Source organism: Stegodyphus dumicola, chromosome 6 (assembly GCF_044657685.1).
Source record: "Stegodyphus dumicola isolate Sdum_Otavi_A_Nest chromosome 6, ASM4465768v1".
Taxonomy (NCBI): Eukaryota; Metazoa; Arthropoda; class Arachnida; order Araneae; family Eresidae; genus Stegodyphus; species Stegodyphus dumicola.
This window is the reverse complement of record NC_140773.1, coordinates 18,237,558-18,258,282: the sequence shown is the minus strand read 5'-3', so window position 1 is coordinate 18,258,282 and position 20,725 is coordinate 18,237,558. Positions and strand designations below refer to the sequence as shown.

The 20,725-nt window shown below is 33.2% G+C and overlaps 2 protein-coding genes across 6 annotated transcripts in view; one reads left to right on the top strand and one right to left on the bottom strand.

Moving 5' to 3' along the window:
* Positions 1-11,648, top strand: part of LOC118196145 (organic cation transporter 1-like) — a 68,129-nt gene extending 56,481 nt beyond the window's left edge. For all 4 annotated transcript variants that reach the window (XM_035367553.2, XM_035367552.2, XM_035367556.2 and 1 more), the window contains 3 exons: positions 693-874; positions 8,041-8,204; positions 10,788-11,648. In XM_035367553.2, coding sequence (XP_035223444.1) covers positions 693-874; positions 8,041-8,204; positions 10,788-10,845 — 404 coding nt within the window. In that variant the 3' untranslated portion in view covers positions 10,846-11,648. The remainder of the gene's footprint in view (positions 1-692; positions 875-8,040; positions 8,205-10,787) is intronic.
* A 155-nt stretch (positions 11,649-11,803) lies between these two features.
* Positions 11,804-20,725, bottom strand: part of LOC118196144 (organic cation transporter protein-like) — a 53,230-nt gene continuing 44,308 nt past the window's right edge. The window contains exons 8-11 of one of the 2 annotated variants that reach the window (XM_035367551.2): positions 20,001-20,182; positions 17,085-17,248; positions 14,770-14,875; positions 11,804-11,941 (exon numbers count right to left, since the gene is read on the bottom strand). In XM_035367551.2, coding sequence (XP_035223442.1) covers positions 11,870-11,941; positions 14,770-14,875; positions 17,085-17,248; positions 20,001-20,182 — 524 coding nt within the window. In that variant the 3' untranslated portion in view covers positions 11,804-11,869. Of the gene's footprint in view, positions 11,942-13,797; positions 14,876-17,084; positions 17,249-20,000; positions 20,183-20,725 lie in introns of those variants that run through there. The other variant, XM_035367550.2, reaches the window with a different exon arrangement.

Genomic DNA, 20,725 nt, shown 5'->3' with positions numbered 1-20,725 from the left:
TAAGTAAAAATTAGATGAATACAAAGTGTAACACTGAAGTATTTTCTCTACTTAATGGATAACTTTTACCCAAAGAGCGTTAGCCCAGAAGGGCAATCAGTCTCGAAACGACATTTTGCGTTGAATCAGTAAAAGCGTTGTATCGCTTTTCAATTTATTGCCACCAAATGTTATCTCACCGTATTTTAACGGTGTGAAAAAAAAATATTTTTATCTCCAATGCGCGAGACTGTCTATTGAAAATTCTAAAAATACGTTGTTTTGAAATATTTTAGCTCAAATGGACATTAGCCCAAATGCCCTCGAAATGTGAATGTGTATGTTTCGAAATGTCTACTTTAGGAAAATATTCTCGTAACGTAGCTGTGTGATTATGGCAAAGCCTCGAGGGCTATCTGCCTAAGGGGAGGACTTTCTAAGGGAAACTGGCTCGTATATACGTTACACATGGGGAAAACCACGAAAACGCCCATGCAGCCAGCCCGTTCGCTGGATTCGAACCTCGGACCGAACTACCAGTGTTCAGCGACTTTACCGCTCGGCCGCTGGTGAGCCCGTAACGTAGCTGAAAGAAAAGCTTAATTTGAGAATCCTATATATTTTCACATTATTTATGTATTAACAAATCTCACTGTTAAGTTCTGAAATGAAGATAAAATTAAATTTCTTAATGGAGAATTTTACTTTCTTAGAATATCCTTACAGCGATGTGGTCATTTCGGTCATCGGCAAGTGCATTGCATCTGGCACATATGTGGTAACCTATCAGAGAAGTTCAGAACTTTGGCCAACTGTAGTCAGGTGCTTTGGAATGAGTGCGACTAGTACAATAGCCACAGCAATTTCCCTAGCCACACCTTATCTTATATATTTTGTAAGTATTTCTCTAAAATACTAATAGACATTAAAAAAAACACTTAAAAATATGTCTAAAATGTAAAACCAAGACATATAAAGATAAATCTTAGTTTTATTGATAATGATAGAAACTTCGAATATGAAGCATGAAGTATTTATTATTAATCCAAAGGGGTTTTGTCCCTGAAGGACTATTGTTTTCGTTTTGCGATTTTGCGTTGGTTCACTATATAAATGCCCGTTTCACTTTTCAAACTGTTGCCACCAAATGTTAGAGTCCTGCATTATATTTGAAGAAATTAAATTATGAAAAATCTGCATAAATGCATGTATATTTCTCGCATTGAGGTAAAACAACGGTACAAAGAGCTATCGAATTTCGAATGACGTAATTCTACTGCAAATATGGGGATGTGGAAGCCCAAATTTGAAATTTGGAATTTGTTTTATTATCGATTTCATATTTTGTAAAACTAACGAATTTTTGATTAACAAACTCAAGGATTTCAAAGCGAGCAATGGCAACGTTGTACAGAAAAAACATTTTTATCTCCAGCGAGCGAGTCTCTATATCGGAAATTCTAAAGCTACGCTCATTTTAAAACTGTTTTGCGATATTGCTGTTGAACTGAATTTTATGGTTTAAGTGCAATTTAGGAGTTTTTAAATGATTAAATCTTACGGGAAAGCCTGTTATGTATGAAATCGGAAGGACGGGATTCATTGGCTGTTTCAATAACTAAACGAAACTCACTGCGTTTAGTTGAGGGCAAAAGTGATACTGTGAAAAGCAGAATATTTTGAGAATCAACTGTAAGACCACATAATTGTTTTGTTTAATTTTTGTTTTGTTTTGTTTTGTTTAGCATTTATAACAATGTGAATATATCAGTTAGATAATATAATTAATTACGACAACAGTAATAGCATATAAATTATATATATCATACTAAACAAAACAAAACAAAACAAAAATTGGAACTACTCTGATATGCGCCCTCAAGTCGCCAAATTTTTCGCCAAATATTTTTGGCGAGAAACTTCACGTTGCCATATTACTATCTAAATTTTTTGTCTACATTTTGAACTTTTAGCCTAAAATGTCTCCAAAAACGCGGTTTTCGCACATGCAAAAACTACGTTTTGAACACACAATTTAGCTAAAAATCCGAAACAAAAACAAAAAATTTAGATAGCAAAAACGTAAAGTTTCTAACCAAAAGTATTTGACAAGAATCCATGTACACAGCGACATGTTTTAACTTAAAAAAACATCTACGAATTGCACAATGTAGGCAACGAACGAATCTACAAACTACGCACAACTCGCTTTAATAAATTAACATAAAAATAATAAATTTCAAAGAATACCATGTACACCAGTATCCTGTTTAAACTGTAAAAAAATTCTACGAATTGCACAATTTAGGCAAGGAAGGAATCTACGATCTACGCACTCCTCGCTTTAATAAAATAACATAACAACAATAAATTTCAAATAATACCATGTACACAGCGTTCTGTTTCAACTTTAAAAAACATCTACGAATTGTACAGTGTAGACACTAAACAACAAAATAAACTAAAATAAATTTCAAACAATTTAAAAAAACAACAATAACGACAGAAATTCATACTAAAGAACCAATGAACATAACATTCTACAAAATAAGAACAAGGATAAAATAAAATGCACTTACCATGAATTAATGCGTTTTCGAATAGCAGAAATATAAATTTCATACCGCCTTTAACATGTCGTCATGTAATCACTATTGTATTTACACGACAGCCAGACACACTATCCAGAAAATTTATACTATGGTTCACAAATAAATAAAATCACAAATCCCTACCTCTATCATGCACTGCTGCACTGCCATTAAAAATAATCTCCCAGACCCTCTTTCCACACTTCGAAATACCCACTACCCCTCAACAGGATAGCCACAATTATATTTCCTTTTGCCGAACTTCAATTCAACAACTACCATTTTATCTTTCCCTCCCATCTTCTCAGACACAGATGCGAACCAACGAGCTCCAGTGAAAGATTTTTCAACGTCAACAGGGTTGCCATAGAACACGCAATCGGGCCAAAAACCAGGGCAGAACACATATCGCCACATTTGGTGAAATTAGGGCGTATATTAGAGTTGTATCCAAAAATTAAACAAAAAACAAAAATACATAGCTAAACAAAACAAAACAAAACAAAAATTAAACAAAACAATTATGTGATCTGACAGCTGATTCTCAAAATATTCTGCTTTTCACAGTATCACTTTTGCCGTCAACTAAAACCAATGAATCCCGTCCTTCCCATTTCATACATAACAGGCTTTCCCGAAAGTTTTAATCATTCAAAAACTTCTTAATTAAAAGTTACATGTGATTAGATGATTTGAGAGTTAAGCCCAAATTATCGCGAAATAACAGCTTATGTATCTGCAAACGTCTATCCGGACATTGTAAACAGAAAGGGTAGTGTGAGACAGTGCATCATCTTGGATTAAAAAATTTGCACATGGTTTTGTTTTCAAATATTGGATTAATGGTGTGGTGTATTTAATTATGCAAAGCACACTAAGGCTATCTGCCTAAGGGGAGGGATGCCTTCGTGGAGGCACTTTCTAAGGGAAACTGGCTCGTATACACGTTACACATGGGGAAAACCACGAAAACACCCATGCAGCCAGCCCGTTCACGGGATTCGAACCTCGAACCAAACTACCAGTGTTCAGCGACTTTACCGCTCGGCCGCTGGTGGGCCATATTGGATTAATAGTTTTGCAAGTTTTGTTTTTGTACTCTATCTACTTAAAATAAAATTTTAAAATGTGTCTATGATTTTGCAATTTTTTTTTATTTGCTTACTATTTTGATGCTATAATTTCGCAATTTTTTTCACTGCCTACGCACAGATTACTTTTCTTGCTGTTTACTGTTGCACACAGATTACTTTATGGTTGTTCTAACAATATTTTTTAATTTTAAACGTTGTGTCTTTGTGGATTCATAAACAGGCGGTTTTATTTATTTACTTCTTTTGTGCCGCCCAGATGTTATCGTGGTTAGGGGAGCCTACTACGATACGAATGGCCTGGGTTCGAACCCCGCTGAAGGCAAGATTGTTTGTAAATGTTTTGGATACCTCTTTTCATTTTTAGCAATTAGGCATTCTCAGGCCATTCAGACGGTATAATGGTTAGAGAAAGCCTACTCCGATACTCAATGGACCGGCTCGAATCCCGGAGAAAGGATGGATGTTTGTAAATGTGTAGCGTCTGTGCGTCATGGAGCATCCTAAATATGCGGCGAGTCAGATGTCCACTTGAGAGGTTGGTGGTAGGGAAAGAGCGGTGGGAGACGTTCGTACCTGTTCTCCCGGGGTGGTCTCCTTCCTAATTGGGAGCAGAGCTGACCGAAGTCGTACTGCCATCTGTATGGTGCTCAGAGCTTTTGCCAACGATTTTCTCAAAGCTTTTCACAAATTTACTTACGACGATGCAGCGAAAGATATAAATTTTATATTTCCTTTTTGGTTTGGGTAAATTTCATGTTTCATTTACGATTTCTCCCTTATTTCTGGCAATTTGCCATTGTGCTTCTAGTTTTCTTGGTTCTTGCCTGTGATTTGCTCCGTATTGAATACGTGGTGAAATTTAAGCGAATTTTTTATTTTATTATGCCTCATTACCACCATTTGTTGCTGCTATCGGTACACAATTTACACAATTAGATTAGAATTGAACGATTTTTTACTTTGTATATTTCTTTTTATAAAAAAACGCACAGATCTAGTTAACTTTCTACCTGTACGTATATGTGTGTATGTGCATGTGGGTGTGTTCTTGGTCATTTCGTACTCCTTTTTTTCAGTTGCCTTTTACCTTGCATTGCATGTAGGGGGGGGCGCATTTTCCTCGTTCCCTCAGGTGAAAAAATATTTAGGTATGGGTTTGCTTCTTCTTATTCTCCATGTGTACAATAAACAAGATTCCGCTATTTGCTTTTCTTTCCTGGAGTAGCAGTTTTAATGACCAGCAGTGTAGTTTAAAGAAGAAATCAAATAATTCTCTTTAAAAAATTCCTCTTTGACAATAAAATTTGATTAATGGGTTTCGTAATTTAGGCGTAACACCTTTTATTGTTCGTGAGGTAAAATTCTAGATGAATCTGGAGAATTATTTAATCTTATGAATTAATTAACTGGTAGAAATGAAACTAAATGATAAATTACATTTCTACCTTTAGCTCACCAAAAGCTATGAGTTTTAAATAAAAGCCGATTTAATTAAAAGAAACTTTTTTTTTTTTTTTAATTTTCAGCTCTTCAGTCTCTATGACATGATACGAATTAAAGAATCCAATTGAAAAACCATTTTTAACAATAAATAAGGACTCTTTTAGTTCCAACAACTCTGTTACGATAAATGTTACAAAAAAAAATCCGCGGATTTGGCTAAAAAATCGGAAATTAAGCTAGAAACCTCATATAATACTCATTTAAAAATTTTTCACTCACCCATTGGTAAAAATAGGGTAAGCTGATGTGTGTGCAACAAATCGTTTTAATATTGAATTAAAAAAGTTGAATCCCTTCAAAAAAAATTGCTTCACCTCAGTCTATTGTCAAATGAGTCAATGAGTTTGCTTCCAAAATTTGTGCACCATAGTTTATCAGCAAACAGTTTAAACAATGATGCAAATTTTACCATAGTTGAGGGAGTAAATAAAAGCTTATAAAAACAAAAAACGTGAGTAGTATAAAAATATTCTTAAAAAGTCTGTTAATAAATATTTTTTAATATTCCTGTTTTAAAAGAGGTCAATAATTGTTTTTACAACTACTCAAAATTTCAAATCTTTGTAATAGATACATATTTCGATATTACAATAGATACATTTTTCGATATTACAATTTTAGAGTTTCATAAAAATATTATTAAGCACTTTAATAATATATTTTATGAATTTTTTATTACTACGTACAGTAATAATAATTATATTGTGTACCTAATAAAATTAGGAATCAATTTTTAAACTTAAATGCTGAGAAAATGTATATAAAAATTTGAAATAGAAAAAAATAATAATGAAAATTAATCAAACACTTAGCTCTATTGATTTTGAGAATACTAATAAGAAATTAATTGTAAATGCAAAGTCTGTCTATAAAAAGGGGCAGAAAGAGCTTTTATGAAGTGACAGACGAAGTAATATTTGATGAGATAAAACTTTTATGACGATACACAAACGTTCGCTTTGAAAAAATTTTAAGGAAGTCTGAGTCTGTACAGACAGGAAGATCGAGCACCAGGCGTACTACTGAACAGTTATAGTACGACAACTGTAAACTCAAAAATGTCTGAAATCGAGCCGTTTTATTAAAACTTTAAATTTAATAAATTGCAAAACTCGTACATATAAGTCAGTCTCCTCTATTTACGAGACCTAAGCTAACAGAAACTAATTCAGAAGTCAAACAACAAAAACCAGTGTTATATTTTCAAAATTTTCACAGGACTAGTTTCGATGGTTTTACCGAACCATCATCCTCAGCTGTCAAATCGCAAATGAACAAGATAGGAAATAATGATTAGATAAGATAAGAAAGCCTGGACAAGAATGAGCAAGTGGCGCCATCTGTTGATGAAACCAGAACTAAAGCATAGTTTCTTTAAAAGCCGAAGGCGAAGATGGTTTGGAATTAGGATCGTTAACTAGAACAGAAAGATTTTTTTGAATGTGAAATGCCTCTACAAAATCCAGTTCTCCAATGGAAGATGTTTTTTGAATAATTTCGGCAGCAGTTTATTTTCGTTTTTACAGCTGATTATGGTGGTTCGGTAAAACCATCGAAACTAGTCCTGTGAAAATTTTGAAAATATAACGCTGATTTTTGTTGTTTGACTTCTGAATTAGTATTTGTTCGGCCTGTTATTGTGTCTTAACTAACAGAAACTGTTAAGATAAAGTTGAAGCACTTAATGATTTAAATTTACAAAACAATATATTATTAAACTTTAACCCAGACTTTCTAAATGCTGGAGCAAAACGGGTAGCGAAAGTTTAAAGCAAAAATGTATGTTTCCAATGATTTCGGCGAAACGTATCGGGTCTATGGGCGCCGTAAGGGTCCCTTTTTAATTTTTGTAAATATAAAATGCAAAATATCATTTTTTCAGGGAGAAAAATTTTTAAACAATTTTATATCTGGCATTACTAAAAGACATTCTTTTTCCATTATCAAGCCCCTGGCCTTCGTAGAAGCCTCTTTCATAAATAACTGTATTGGGATATAATTAAATACTCTCACTCCACAGAGAGCCCACCAGCGGCCGAGCGGTAAAGTCGCTGAACACTGGTAGTTCGGTCCGAAGTTCGAATCCCGCGAACGGGCTGGCTGCATGGGCGTTTTCGTGGTTTTCTCCATGTGTAACGTGTATACGAGCCAGTTTCCCTTAGAAAGTCCTCCACGAAAGGCATCCCTCCCCTTAGGCAGATAGCCCTAGTGTGCTTTGCCATAATTAAATACACCACACCACCACACCACAGAGTACATAAGAAAGACAAGCTCGGTGGTCAGTAATGGTGAATAAGAGCAAGACTTACATGGGCCCCCCGGTATAATTCATATACCAGTCTTAAAAACCGTTAAATAATATTCTTTTAATAATCGATTTTGATTGAAATTCTGTAAAATGTAAAATTCAGCTTGTATGTGCCGTACATTTGCAGATTTTGATTTATTTCCCCTCCAGTACAATTTATGAATCTTGAAACATGAAACTTACGTTAATTTAATAGCTCTAAAATAGTGAGCATTTTATGGACGGTAACGTGAATGACTTCTAATGCTTTTAACTTATCTTCACTTTTGCTTTGAATCGCTTTTGCTGTGTGTCACATTCCCCCCAAATAACTCATAGACGCTACATAACGCTTATAACTAATCATCACTTTCGGCGGTGTATCACTTTTCAAATGACTCATGGACGCTTATTACACTAAAAACATCATGCTGTTAAATGCTTGCTTTACGTACACCGCTTATAACGTTTATATATATAATATACAGTATATTTTAAAACCCCTCTAGTGTGACTTCCAAGTCACACTCCTTTGAGATATTTTTTATTATAAATTTTTAAATTCTAAGAATTTATTGCTTTTCAGGGCATGTATAAAAAAACCATTCCTTTCCTAATAATTGGAAGTTTCTGCATGTTAGCTGGTGTCTTATCCGCCTTTCTTCCTGAAACACTAAATGAAAACTTGCCTCAGACTATAAATGACGCTAAGGATTTCGGGAAGGATCAGGAGTTTTTTTCATTCAACAGGTAATTGATGCTCTAGTTCAAAACTTAGATTTTTAGATTTCAGTTCAAAAATTTAAAATACAATGTTTTTAAATAGTTGCAAATAATTTTATTTTTTATTTATTTATTTTCTAGATTATTTGTAGATTTTTGCATAAATTGTAAGCAGTTTTGCTTCTCAACTATTCATCGCCTTCTAATTTTTAGTATCTGCAGACGCATGCAATCTTTATGAACTTTTAAAACAAAAATGTTATGTTATATCTTTTTGTTTCATCTTTAGAAAATCGTACGCACTTACAAAATCCGACTGCATCAGTGTAGTGGGAAAATTAAGAACTTAATACTAATCTTTATTCTTTATGTATTGCAGTCTGAAAATCAACAATCAACATCAAAACTTTAAATAACCAGTCAGAGAATTGCAAACCATAACCGTTTCATCTTTTTAGCTAAGATTCTGTCTTAAAAACGTTATTTTTCGCTTCTGTTTTACTTGCATCCCTGCTCTCGTTGTTATTAAATTTATATTTAAAAATTAAATTCGTTTGCAAAATTAAGAGAATATGAAAATTATGACTGAAGAAATGTATTGAAACAAAGATAGTAATTATGTCACCGAAGAATCATGCGAGTATTCAGAGTCGAATACATAAGGGTATACATGTGTGGTACATGTATTTTTGCTGTGATGTGGAAGAGATATAAACACACGAGGGTTTTTCGCCGATTTGTGTGAGCATACTGACGATATTCACCAAGTTGATCGCAAGAATTGATAACTTTTATATGGTCATAATACAGGGAAGACCCAATCCTCCTAGTCCCACTGGACCATATGATTATAAAGGGTTGACCCCCTCAAAACCACAAAAGGAAACTTTTATATGGTATGTGACGATATAAGTAGCCATGAACGTATGGATGACGGAATAAGTTGGAGAATTGTTGGTAGATTGGAGGAAAGCCTATCGTAAGCAGAGGTAGCTACAGAACTCAGTTTAACGCCCAGTATTGTCTCTAATTAGTGGAAACAGCTTGGGACACTAAATCCTTATCGAGTACCCTGGACAAGATCAACCAAGATCCACAAAGACGACTGGGGATCGTTATTTAGCACTTTCAGCGCGGCAACACAGGATTGGTACAGCATCATAACTCTCACATGAGTTGTATGCTGACACTGGAACCCGATGTTGGCGATCTACAGTTGCCCGAAGTCTTCATGAGATAGGGCTGTATGCCAGAAGAATCGCTATTTGAATTTCGCTCACTGAAGTACACCGTTTGTACCTGGACAGTGATTCTCGGCGTACCTGGATGTGAAGAGATCCAGAATTACGATACCATCCCTCTCTTAGCAAGGAAAAAGGATCATTATGGTGGTGGTGTGTAATGGTTGGTGCAGGCATTTTGTTGGATGACCGCACACTCCTTAATGTATTTTACAAATGCTGCCTGACTGCAATGAGCAATAGAGAGAAGGTCTTAGAGCCCTATGTTCGACTTTTAAGAGGCGCAATTGGTCTTGGGGTCAGCTGGCCGACGATTACCTGGAAAGGGGGATAATGGCTGCATGGATTGGCCGGTCAGAAATCTCCTGACATGAACCCTATAAAACATATATAGAACGCTCTTGAGTAGGAAATTTAATCTTGCCATCCCCCTCCGAGGACCATCCCGCAATTGAAGCTTCCCTTGCTGCAGTAGTGGGATCGACTGCCACAGAGACTCTTGCCTCCTGTCCAGAATGCCGATGCACCCGCTTACCTCTGTTAGACACTAGGTGCTCTCGCCCTCCGTCACCTGTCATCAGTCCTGAATGCCGTCACGCTGCGGAACCTATCTAGCTGTGAGAAAGTACCGTACTCCATATTAGACTCACTTTCATTTCGGCATCATAATATTGATTTTGGACATCTTGCACTATGAGCTTTACTGATAATCCTAAATGATGAGTACGTAAAATGGCTTTTGAATAGCACATGTCTTTCTGCGCTATTAATGAGTGTTCATACCGAATTTGATTAAAATCTGTCTTTCAGTTTTTTTAGAAATTCTGCATAATATGCAGATACTTTTAATTGTGCACACGAGGCTATAATCAATACCAATGTATTTCTTCAAAAATATTCTTTCTTAATGTAATTTTTATTTGATACTTTGAAAATATTTTTAAAAATAATGAATAAAATTATATGAAAATATTTAGACATATTATATTAAACAGAAGTAAGACTTAAATGAGTAGTAGAATAAAGCTGAATAAGTCCAATCAAGATTTTATTACGAGTTTGCTGAGTTCGGCCTATGGCTAATGTGTTTTGAAACTTCCTATGATGTATTACATATCTAGAAACAGAAACATTATTCAAGTCATTCTTTCAAACGCAAGTTTAATTTTTTTAAATTATCCATGCCGGTGCAATATCTCTCAGTGATAAAAAGCAGCCACCAATATGTGTGGACCATGAATATTGTAGATTTGAACCCAAACCAGAACCGGGGTCTTGCACAATATCTGTATTATAAAATTCTGTTCCTTTGTGATAATCTTTTTAATACTTAAAATTCTAATTATTCTAATATTTTCTTTTATTTCAGAAGGAAGTCACAAATAGTAGAAGAAAAACGAATGCAAATTTTTACACTGCAAACTTAATTCTGCAAAATAGTGTAACTGAAGAAACCATGTTTGCTTTTCTACAGCACGAGTTAAAATATTAAAGTTTTTTTAATGTTTTTATACAATTGAAGAAAATCCAAAGCTCGGTGAGCTAAACTGAACCTCTTATATGATGAAGAAAAATAACAGAATACTCTAGTCTAAAAGCTATTCTACAAGCTAAAATATTTCATACTTCATGGATTTAAATTCTGACCTTAAAATAAAATATTATAAGTCTGAGATAAATGAAATCAAAATGGCATCTTTTGCTGGTCTTAAAATTTGAAAATTAACGAGTGGAAACAGATCATTTTCTTTTTAACTGATCAACATTTAATCCACAGAGCTCCCACTTTGCTAGCTTGGACACGTTATCCAAGATACATGCGTAGTCTGTTAGTGTAAATGTGAAGGAAATCCATACAGTTGAACTCGATTAATGTATTCCTTGTTTTAGCCGGTGTTTAACATAAGAAAGCTGGAAAGGAATTTAACTTGTTTTTTAATAACGGAAATTTTATATAACCGATAATTAACAAAATGTTATTTATATTTAAAGGAATAAGTTGTAATACCTCGTTATCAATAGACTTTACAACCATATTTGTTTGTTGCAAGTTAGTTTTTCGGTAATTTAATTGTAAGAATGGCCAAGTAAGAGGTCGAATTGGTAACTTCCTTTGTGTTAGGAAAGGAAGTCTAAAAGTGAAAGGTGAAAAAGGAAGTCTTTTTCTTTAGAATGCTTAATAGCAGGAAAACCATTTCGTTCATTGTTTTTATATAGAAATCAGCGGAAGATAAAATAAAAAAGGAATGCATAATAATTACAATTCTGGAACAATTTTAGAAATTCGTATACTTGAAAATTAGTTTTTCTTGCTGCTTACAAATATACAAATCATTCTTTATTTTGCAACTGTCCAAACACACTTTTATTTTATTTTACCGAATACTTTTTACATTAGAGTTTCTTATAACGGAGATGGTTGATTTTCAAGAAGTTAGCAGAAAAATGCTGTTAAAAGCTTCCCTGTGCTTTCAAGCAGTCTAATCTGTAGAATGAATTCATCTGTTTACATGAATTATATCCCTATTCAAAAGTAGAAAGAGCATACTATAAATAATGCAAACCTCTATATCATTTGAATGAATGAAAATTGAATCATTTGAATGAACAAATAAAGATGCTTATTTATAAAAGAATATGACATCATCTGCTATCACACGCAATTTTTTCCCTTTCTATATGTTTAATGTAATAGTTTCTATTTCAAACGTACAGTTAGTAGATAAAACTTATAGGTAGTAGATTAGTTTGTAGATAAAAACTTTATCTACAAACTTAACTTTGCTTTTCCGAATCATATTTAAAAGTAATATTATATGTATAAATATATTTTATATATAATATTACTTCATATAACAAGGAATAAATATCAACGAGAAATTTCGGAAATTAATGATTTTTATTCTTCTTAAAATGTACTTATATATTATTGATTAAGATTTTGTTAAATTCGAGACTGAATGTTAGTTTTGCTATCTCAATTGTAAGCTAAAATTCCCAATTGTCTAATCTAGTTTTTTCTATATTGTTAAAGAAAATAAAGTTGTGTTGAAGTACGCTAATAGAGCTTTTAAAAATGTAAATTTATATATATAAATAGTACCTTTTCCTATAAATGTTACTCCTTTTCATAATAATGTATTAAACATGTAATAACCAAAATTATAAAAAATCATTTTTAAAATGGAGCTTTATATTTCAGTAAGTATAATAATGATGTCGAACAATTAACAATGAAAGGAATTTCAATATTTCAGGAATTAAATGGTAGTTTTATTGTAAGAAAAGTTGTTATTTTATAATTCAGATATTTTCTATTTTAAATTCTCAAATACTGAAAAACCATTAATATCAGATTTGCAGTTGAGTTGCATGTTACTCCTTGATGAAGGATAACATTTTGTGATGAAGCAAATTTAAATGTTCATAATAATTACGTAAGTTAGTACATTTGTTTTGTATAAAATCAAAGTGAAATTACATTTTGTGAAAGAAAATGTCGTGCAAATGACCATAATTTAATAGTGTCTTATTTATCATTTACTTCTGAATTTCATTCTCATGTAAAAAATAAGAATTAATTCACAAAATTTTATGTTTCATTTATAACATAAATCGTTTTAAAACCAAAAATTCTTTTTAAATCATTCATGGCTATTGAATCTTATATAAGACTCAACGTTACACTTTCGAAAAAATATTTCATTTTAGAGTTTCTGTGTAAGATTTCAAATTGCCACTGCTGACCTTCTTATTTATTACATATGCAAATAGTAATTATTTGTGAATAAAAATGCTATTTATATCATCTGTAATTCATATCAAAGCAACTATGATGGGATAAATCATAATAAATGAAATGCGACTAACGTTTTATTGCAAGCAAAATATTCCTTCTTTTTTATCATTATTTTTATTTATTTATGTATCTCATTGGATATTTTAAATAATGATTTATTAATAGCTTACTTTCTTTTAATTTTTTCGTATTTTTTTACTTAATGTATACCTTTTCGTTTCCTTTTGTAAATTTGTAATTTCTTCTTAAACTTAAACACTGTTTTTGTTTAATTCCAAATAATATTTTACTTTTTTCATTTTAAAATAATATACTGAGTGAGAATATTTTCGCAAATGAAAATCATAATATTAACTTATAACTTTTACATTCCTACCCACATTAAAAGGTACATAATTAATTTTAATTTTAATTATGGATACTTTTTTAATGTACAAATCAACGTAATATAAAACGCAATTAAAAATATTTGACTCGCCATTTACTGCTTTCAGCGGAAGCTGCGATGCTTGCATACTTGTTTTAAGAACTAAAATAATTAAAACTCAGGAAGTATTGGTTTCTAGCATCAAAACGAAAGAAAGAATTGAAAATTTATATTTCAAAGTACATATATCAGAGCTATAATACATGTAATCAAATAGAACATCAGCTAAAAAATGCTCAGTAGAGTATATGTTTGTTTTATGAAATCCAAACTAATGAAAGATAGGGGATTTTATGATTCAAAATTCTTATCAAATTCCAAAATAAACTGAATATGAATGTCTGGTCAAGCAACTTCATCTCTTATCTCTCTCAGATTTTGAAAATAGTTTGCATAAAATAAAGTGTTTTGAGTTGCATGATGGTAAAATGTTTATAAAAGTAAGAATAGTTTAAATGCTAATACGCCTAGACAGTACATTAACGTTTAATACAAAAAGATGTTTTTCACATATCGTTTCGTTATTTTTTATTTTGTAAATAAACTCAATATTTTGCACAATGCTCACGTCCTTCTGTGCTCATGTCCTGTTGCTGTGCATCTTCCTCTGACTCAGCTCTCTTGGTAGTATACCAAGTTATGTTATTATTTTCGGTACTTCTGAATTGCTTTCTTTTCATGTGTGCCAGTAACTGAAATGTTCTTCTGCCATTCATAGCGTTCGTTTTTTTTTTTTTTTTTTTTTTTTTTTTTTGTGACGGGTATCTTATATACAAGAGTATTTAAATAAACGAACATGTAATAACTGTTAATGCATCTAGAGTGAGTTTGCTTCATTCTTTGCTATCTTTTTTCTCAATAGGTATGCTATCTTTGTGTTCTTCTCTCATATTAATATCTTTCTGATCTTTTTGCTATTCTCAGAAATTTGAGTATGGCCTTCGGCTGAGTTAGAATTGATGACAGATGATTGTATAACCAAGCAGAATGAGCTTTGGTTACATATTGAGAATTTCTTCAGTTCCTCAAGCTGTCTGATCCATCACCCAGAGTATTTTCTGCGTCTGTCATTGCAACATAGCTGTCGCTGATAATAAATAAATCCCTATTCTGGAGGACTCTTACCGCCTGATGAAGATTTACATTGTTTTCCTCCCTCTTATGCACATCCTCCAGTGTTTGGGCTCTTATTGAAGATGTAGCCCGCTCTCGACTAATTGACATCCTACGCCTAAAACAGAACAGTACAGATTATTTTAATTTAGGTTTAAATGAATGAGCTTTGTAGAAAGGCATTTATTACATAAAATACTATTGGTCTATTAACAACAATTTATGTTTTGACTTAAAATTTGAGATTTTTGCTGTTAGCAGATTTGCTGAAATAAAAAAATTCTAGGAAAATAACTAGGAATGCTAAAGTTTTAGACAAAGTGGATTACGAGGAAATCATCTATCGTGAATGTTCTTAAAATTCTATTCACAAAGAAATTACATAAGCGAATTATAACTTTAATGCATTTAAATAGTTTACATAAGATTTCATAAACATTTTAAACAAAAATATTACATAAAGAACAATAAATGCATAAAAACGGTGGCTTTATTTTACAACAACATCATCAAAATAAAAATAAAGTTTTCTCTTTGAGAGTTTAGCGTCAACCAGTCGAGATACTGATGCTATATATTATTATAAACATAAATAATAACATAAATTCGATAAAAGTAAACATAAATTCGACAGTGGTGGATATGAAAAACCTATGGCAAAATAAAAATGTGCTGCTCTTATATCTAAGTATGTTGAAAACGGTATTCAGTTTGTAGAGACATTAGGTATTTTGGAAGCAGAAAAATGCAAAAATGAGCAACACCTTCGCCGGGAATCGAACTACGGACTTCGGGAATACGCACCCAACGTGCTGACCACTGCACTACGAAGGCATGTTAAGAAGGAAGAAATACCTTATAATTTTATAGATACCTTCCCCTACCTCATATCTTGTGGAATCAGGATTCAATGCTGTTAATCACATTATGACCAAAGAAAGATACCGCCTGAATATTTCCGAAAGGGAAGACTTTCGTTTGTTCCTCCCAAAAATTGAGCCGGATATTCAATATTTAGTTTCTAGCATCAGCCTCAGATATCCCATTAATAATTATATAAATTAATGTAATCCCTGTGTATGCAAAGCATAAATAAAAGGCTAGATTTAACTATACTAAGTTTTTTATAAAGATTTATTCTGTGAAACATAGCGAAAATCCAACATAAAATTCTTGGTAAGTAATTATTATTATATGTTTTAAGTTACTGTAACTCTGCTCTACAAAGTGTAAAGTTGCTTCCCTGCTTTGCAAATCACCATTACTGTGGAGTCGGTGGCGGTTAGAAAGTTTTACCGCTAACAGAAGTACATAACTGGGCAGTAGGTATAAAATGTTAACTACTCCTGGCCTAGAATAATGCAAGGTATTATCGATTAGTGATTTACAATTCAGTTTGCAAATTCTCGCTTTAATTTAACCTACCAGAAGTGAGTAAGTGATTTCATGAATTGCAAATTTGTGCTTTTTTAAGTTCAACGCAATCAATGAAATATCCTCCCTAGTTACGAAATAACTCCTCAGTAAAATACGGTTAGCTAAACATACTTTCAAAAATTGTTAAGTTGTAGAGCATCTTTAGAAATGGGAATAGAATATTCAGTACCGATTTTAATTCTTTTCTTATTAAATAAAGCATTAAATTTACTTTACATGAATTTAGTTAGAATATCAGGTAATAAATTATTCTTAACAGCACTGTAACTTGTCCGCATGTGTCATCATTAGCTTTGATAGCTTCTATTTCCTTTACGATTAGTGTTCTGACAACAATTTTGCACATATTCTTATCTATCCCATATATTTCTATGACATATTTAATTCTTATGAATTTTTAGACATCTTTAACAATCGTAGAAAATATCAAAACTGAATACATAATAAACTCCTCGTATTCATCAACAATCCTTTTACTCTAACAAAATAATTAACAACAATTAACATTTGTCAATAATTAATCATTATCAATAATTAGCATTTTCGAGTAATTATTCATCATTATTAGTGTTAAATACCATTATTGATATCTCGTAATTATTAACCATTTCAGTAATAAGTATCATTTTTGATAATTATCGCCATTATCATTAACATAATCAATAAATATTACTTTTACTCTAAAGAAATAATTATCCTTAAAAATATATACGTTTTGTAGTTATTAACTATTCCTTAACTATGATTATATTCTGTCTCTTCTGGTTTCAAACTCACAAGTATTCTAAAAGATCATGAAGTTTAAAAAGCGTGTTTGGTGGCTGGAAATTAAGATATTACAAATATGTAATAAAAAATATTGTGTCTTCGCAGATATGTTCAAAACGTACCTATTCCAAGATAAGAATTTCTGTTTCTTGCCAAACTCTTCTGCATCAAGTATCGTCTGGGGCAAATTCTCATTGAGTGTCTCTGGTAAGAATGATGCCATGATTCCAGCAATGATGCAGGACATTCCAATTACCAGGAACGGGATCGCCTTTCCATACACACTCTGAAAAATTTAATTATTCATGTTTATTTCCAGTGAAAGCTTGATTATTTTGAAAGTTCATCTGTAATTCTTAAAGCTCGAAAGATGATTTACACCTTTTACTGTCAGTCATGCGAATGCTGCTCCTTCTTGAATGGCGAAATATAAAAATGCATAAAGTCTATTGCTTAGAACATTCTTATTTATTTGTTTTTTTACCAAAGGTAACCCTCTGGACTGCCAACTGTTTGACTCAGGAGAATTCCTGGGAAGTACTGGTTAGGATCTGTACCTAGGCAGTCTCAACCACGGGGGTATACAAACAGTATTCACAGGACTAGAACCCGAGTATTGTACTCAGGTAGGTTCAGGCTTGGCAGGGACCGTACTGGTACTGTCGCGTCTGTTCCTTCGGCTGTGATGGAGCAATATGGTTAGATTTTTGGGGCCTTCTCTATGGGGGACCAGCCCTCAGAGTCCCAGTGACGGGGACTGGCATAGTAAGGTAGGGCACCCCTTTGAAATACCGGAGCCGAGGGAGTGGTGCCCCGAGGCAAAGGCATCAGTGATCATTTTCTTCCGCACAAGTGACATTCTTCTTTCCTGCTGAGGCTACGCATAAAGCTGGGCAGGGACTGTGGGGCCTGAGCCGCCAGAGGGGTCCTATGTGACTCGGATATATAACCTCGCTAAAGGATGCATCTTTCTCCAGGTCGAGGGTCCTGGTCATGGTGAACTTGTTTGCTGTAACGTTGCAAGTTAGAAGCTCATTTATAGACAATGAAAACTCCCAAGAAATTTAAGCTAATAAATGGAATGATTAGATATAGTAATTTAAGGCATGTTATGAAAAGTGATACTATAAATAGCAATTCATAAAAACAACTGCACAGCCTTTTGATCAAATTTAGTATCCTAGATACTGTCAATGAAGGGTTATAAGATCAAAACTGCTTGTTACCTGCAGATCAGGCCGTTTGAATTCACATCCCAGAAACCCAAAAAAGCTTTCTTACAGCAATTCATATTACGAAAACTATTCACTTCTTTAGATATTACATCATTAATCTAAGTATATGTTAATTTTTGGTGTAAATTAAACTGAACAGAGCTGCTGTAGAAGTATTTTCTGGGTAACCCACAGGAATACTTATTAGAATTTCTTTCAAAAACCGATGTATTAAAATGCTTGGCTGATATATTTATACAAAGCTAATTTAGAGAGTAAGTACCGTTTCGGTATTAAAAAAGATTAGAAATTTGTTTTCATTTATATTTTAGTACCGAAAAATCTACACATCTTAAATTACTATTCAACTTAGCCATCATGAGAATTATGTCATAATCTGTCGCATGTGTCATATGTTGGCAGTAATCCGGAAAGAATTGTTCCCAGCTAAATTAAAAAAGCAGCGTCGTCGTTACGCGGCCGCGCGTTATCATGCATGAACACAACAGCAGAAGTTAATAGTTCATGCCTTTTGTTCTGTATCGCGTAACGACTTCATCGTTTCACTGCAGCGTTGTCTCGTTCCGTCAAGTCCACTAACAAAATTCCTTGGCAGTCCCAAAACACAGTGTACATGATTTTTCTCTAAGAAAGAGGGGGCTTTGCTTTCTTGGGTTTTGGAGAAGCATTATGTCGCTATTTAATTGACTATCGTTTCGTTTCAGAAGTCTCGTAACGAATCCATGTCTTATCGCCTGTGGCAATCCTTTTAAAAGAATCGTTTCCTTCTGTCGCATAACTCTGCAAAAATTCTGGCTACTCTCATGCATTTTCGTTTTTGAACGTCCGCTAGTCTTACCCATCTCGAAGACAGATTTTTGTAAAGTATGTTCAGTCACAGTTATATGACATAAAGATTGTGAAATGTTTTGAATATATGTTGGCAAATCAGAAGTGGGGAATTGTCTATTCGGGCGATTGTTTTCGTCGAAGCCGCGCAACCAGTTCTTCAGTTATCAACAACGGTCGTTCACCGCGCTCCTCTTCGTGGACATTTTCCCTTTTCTTCGTTCAGTATCCTAACCCACTTTCGCCCGTACCTTTACTCTTCACCTGACGATAAATTTCACAATGTCGAATATTTCTACTGAATTGAATTGAATTACGGTATCTACGAGTCTTCGGCTTAACAGCCTTTACTCGGCAATTATTCACCCTACTGGGTAGTCGTGGATCCACAAGCGGAGAAAATCCACCGGAGCTTAGCTGAATTAAAAGACTTCAGGTGTGCCAAATGAGCCGCCATCTATTGGCGGCGAGTCCAGTTGTTAATACGAGATTGCATCTATTGAGTCGCCATCTGTTGATGAGGTGTGGAAGTTAGACATAATCTTTTCTTTACGAAATTTAATCTGTTTCTGCGAATTTAAGCATAACTTCTACGGTACGAAAAGCAATTGTTAATTTCTCTGAAGTTGGCTCAAACATTTCTAGCATTAAAACACTTTGAAATGGCTCTTAATTTACAACTGGCGGGCGGATAAATTGTTATAAACATGATTACTGATAAAAAATGTAAACAAACAAATTGACTAAACTTGAGATGAACGATTGAAATTGTCTGATTTCTTGAGACCGATTGAACGATTGATTCCTTGAGATGAACGATATGCCTATGCATGGGATACCTTCATGCTGCCTAATACGCGGGAGATATGTGCAAACGGTACACAGTTTCTGGATCAACTTTGTACGAAATATATTCACATTTGGTGTCATATAATATTTAAGCATACATTCTCAGTATCTGATACAAATACTTACAAGATAAACGAGATAAGGCACGATCAAAGTGGCACCGAAAGCAACAGTACTGCTCAAGCCCATGCCCAAGGATCGAACCACAGTAGGATAAAGTTCTGAACTCTGTTGATATGTTGCCATAAAAGTAGCTGCAGCAAAGTATTTACCAATCAAAGAACATACAACATCTCCATATGGGAACTCTGCAGAAAAAAGAATAAATAGAGTAAATTCCTAATCTTAAATTAATTAAATTTAAATGGAAATGATACGAATCATAAACTGCATCAAATAGGAGTCCAAACCTCAAATGGATTTTGAATTTCTAATAATAGAAAACAGACTTAAAAACACAAACTTTTAAACTTTTGTAATATTTCTTAAAAAGGTATGAATGAAATTTTATAAATGCCGTGCCTTTTTAAAAACCTTGAAACTTGAAGTTCATTTTTAATTTGACAAAAGAGTATTTAAATAATAATTCAGATCCTCTATATTTTCCCAATTTTTTTAAAAATCAAAGCAAGGGTAAAGGGAGCAGATTATTTCAACCGTTAACATAGATAGAAAGTAAACATTAAATGCTAATACCACAATTAAGAGTGTAGCATTTCTGGCCACAAAAAAGGGATCCATATCCATCGGAATTGCAACAGTCATGTTCCCGTTTTAGCAAAACCTTGGATCAAATGTCAATATAAATAATTTTTCGAAGTTTCTTATTACAATATTTAATGGTTTTTAAG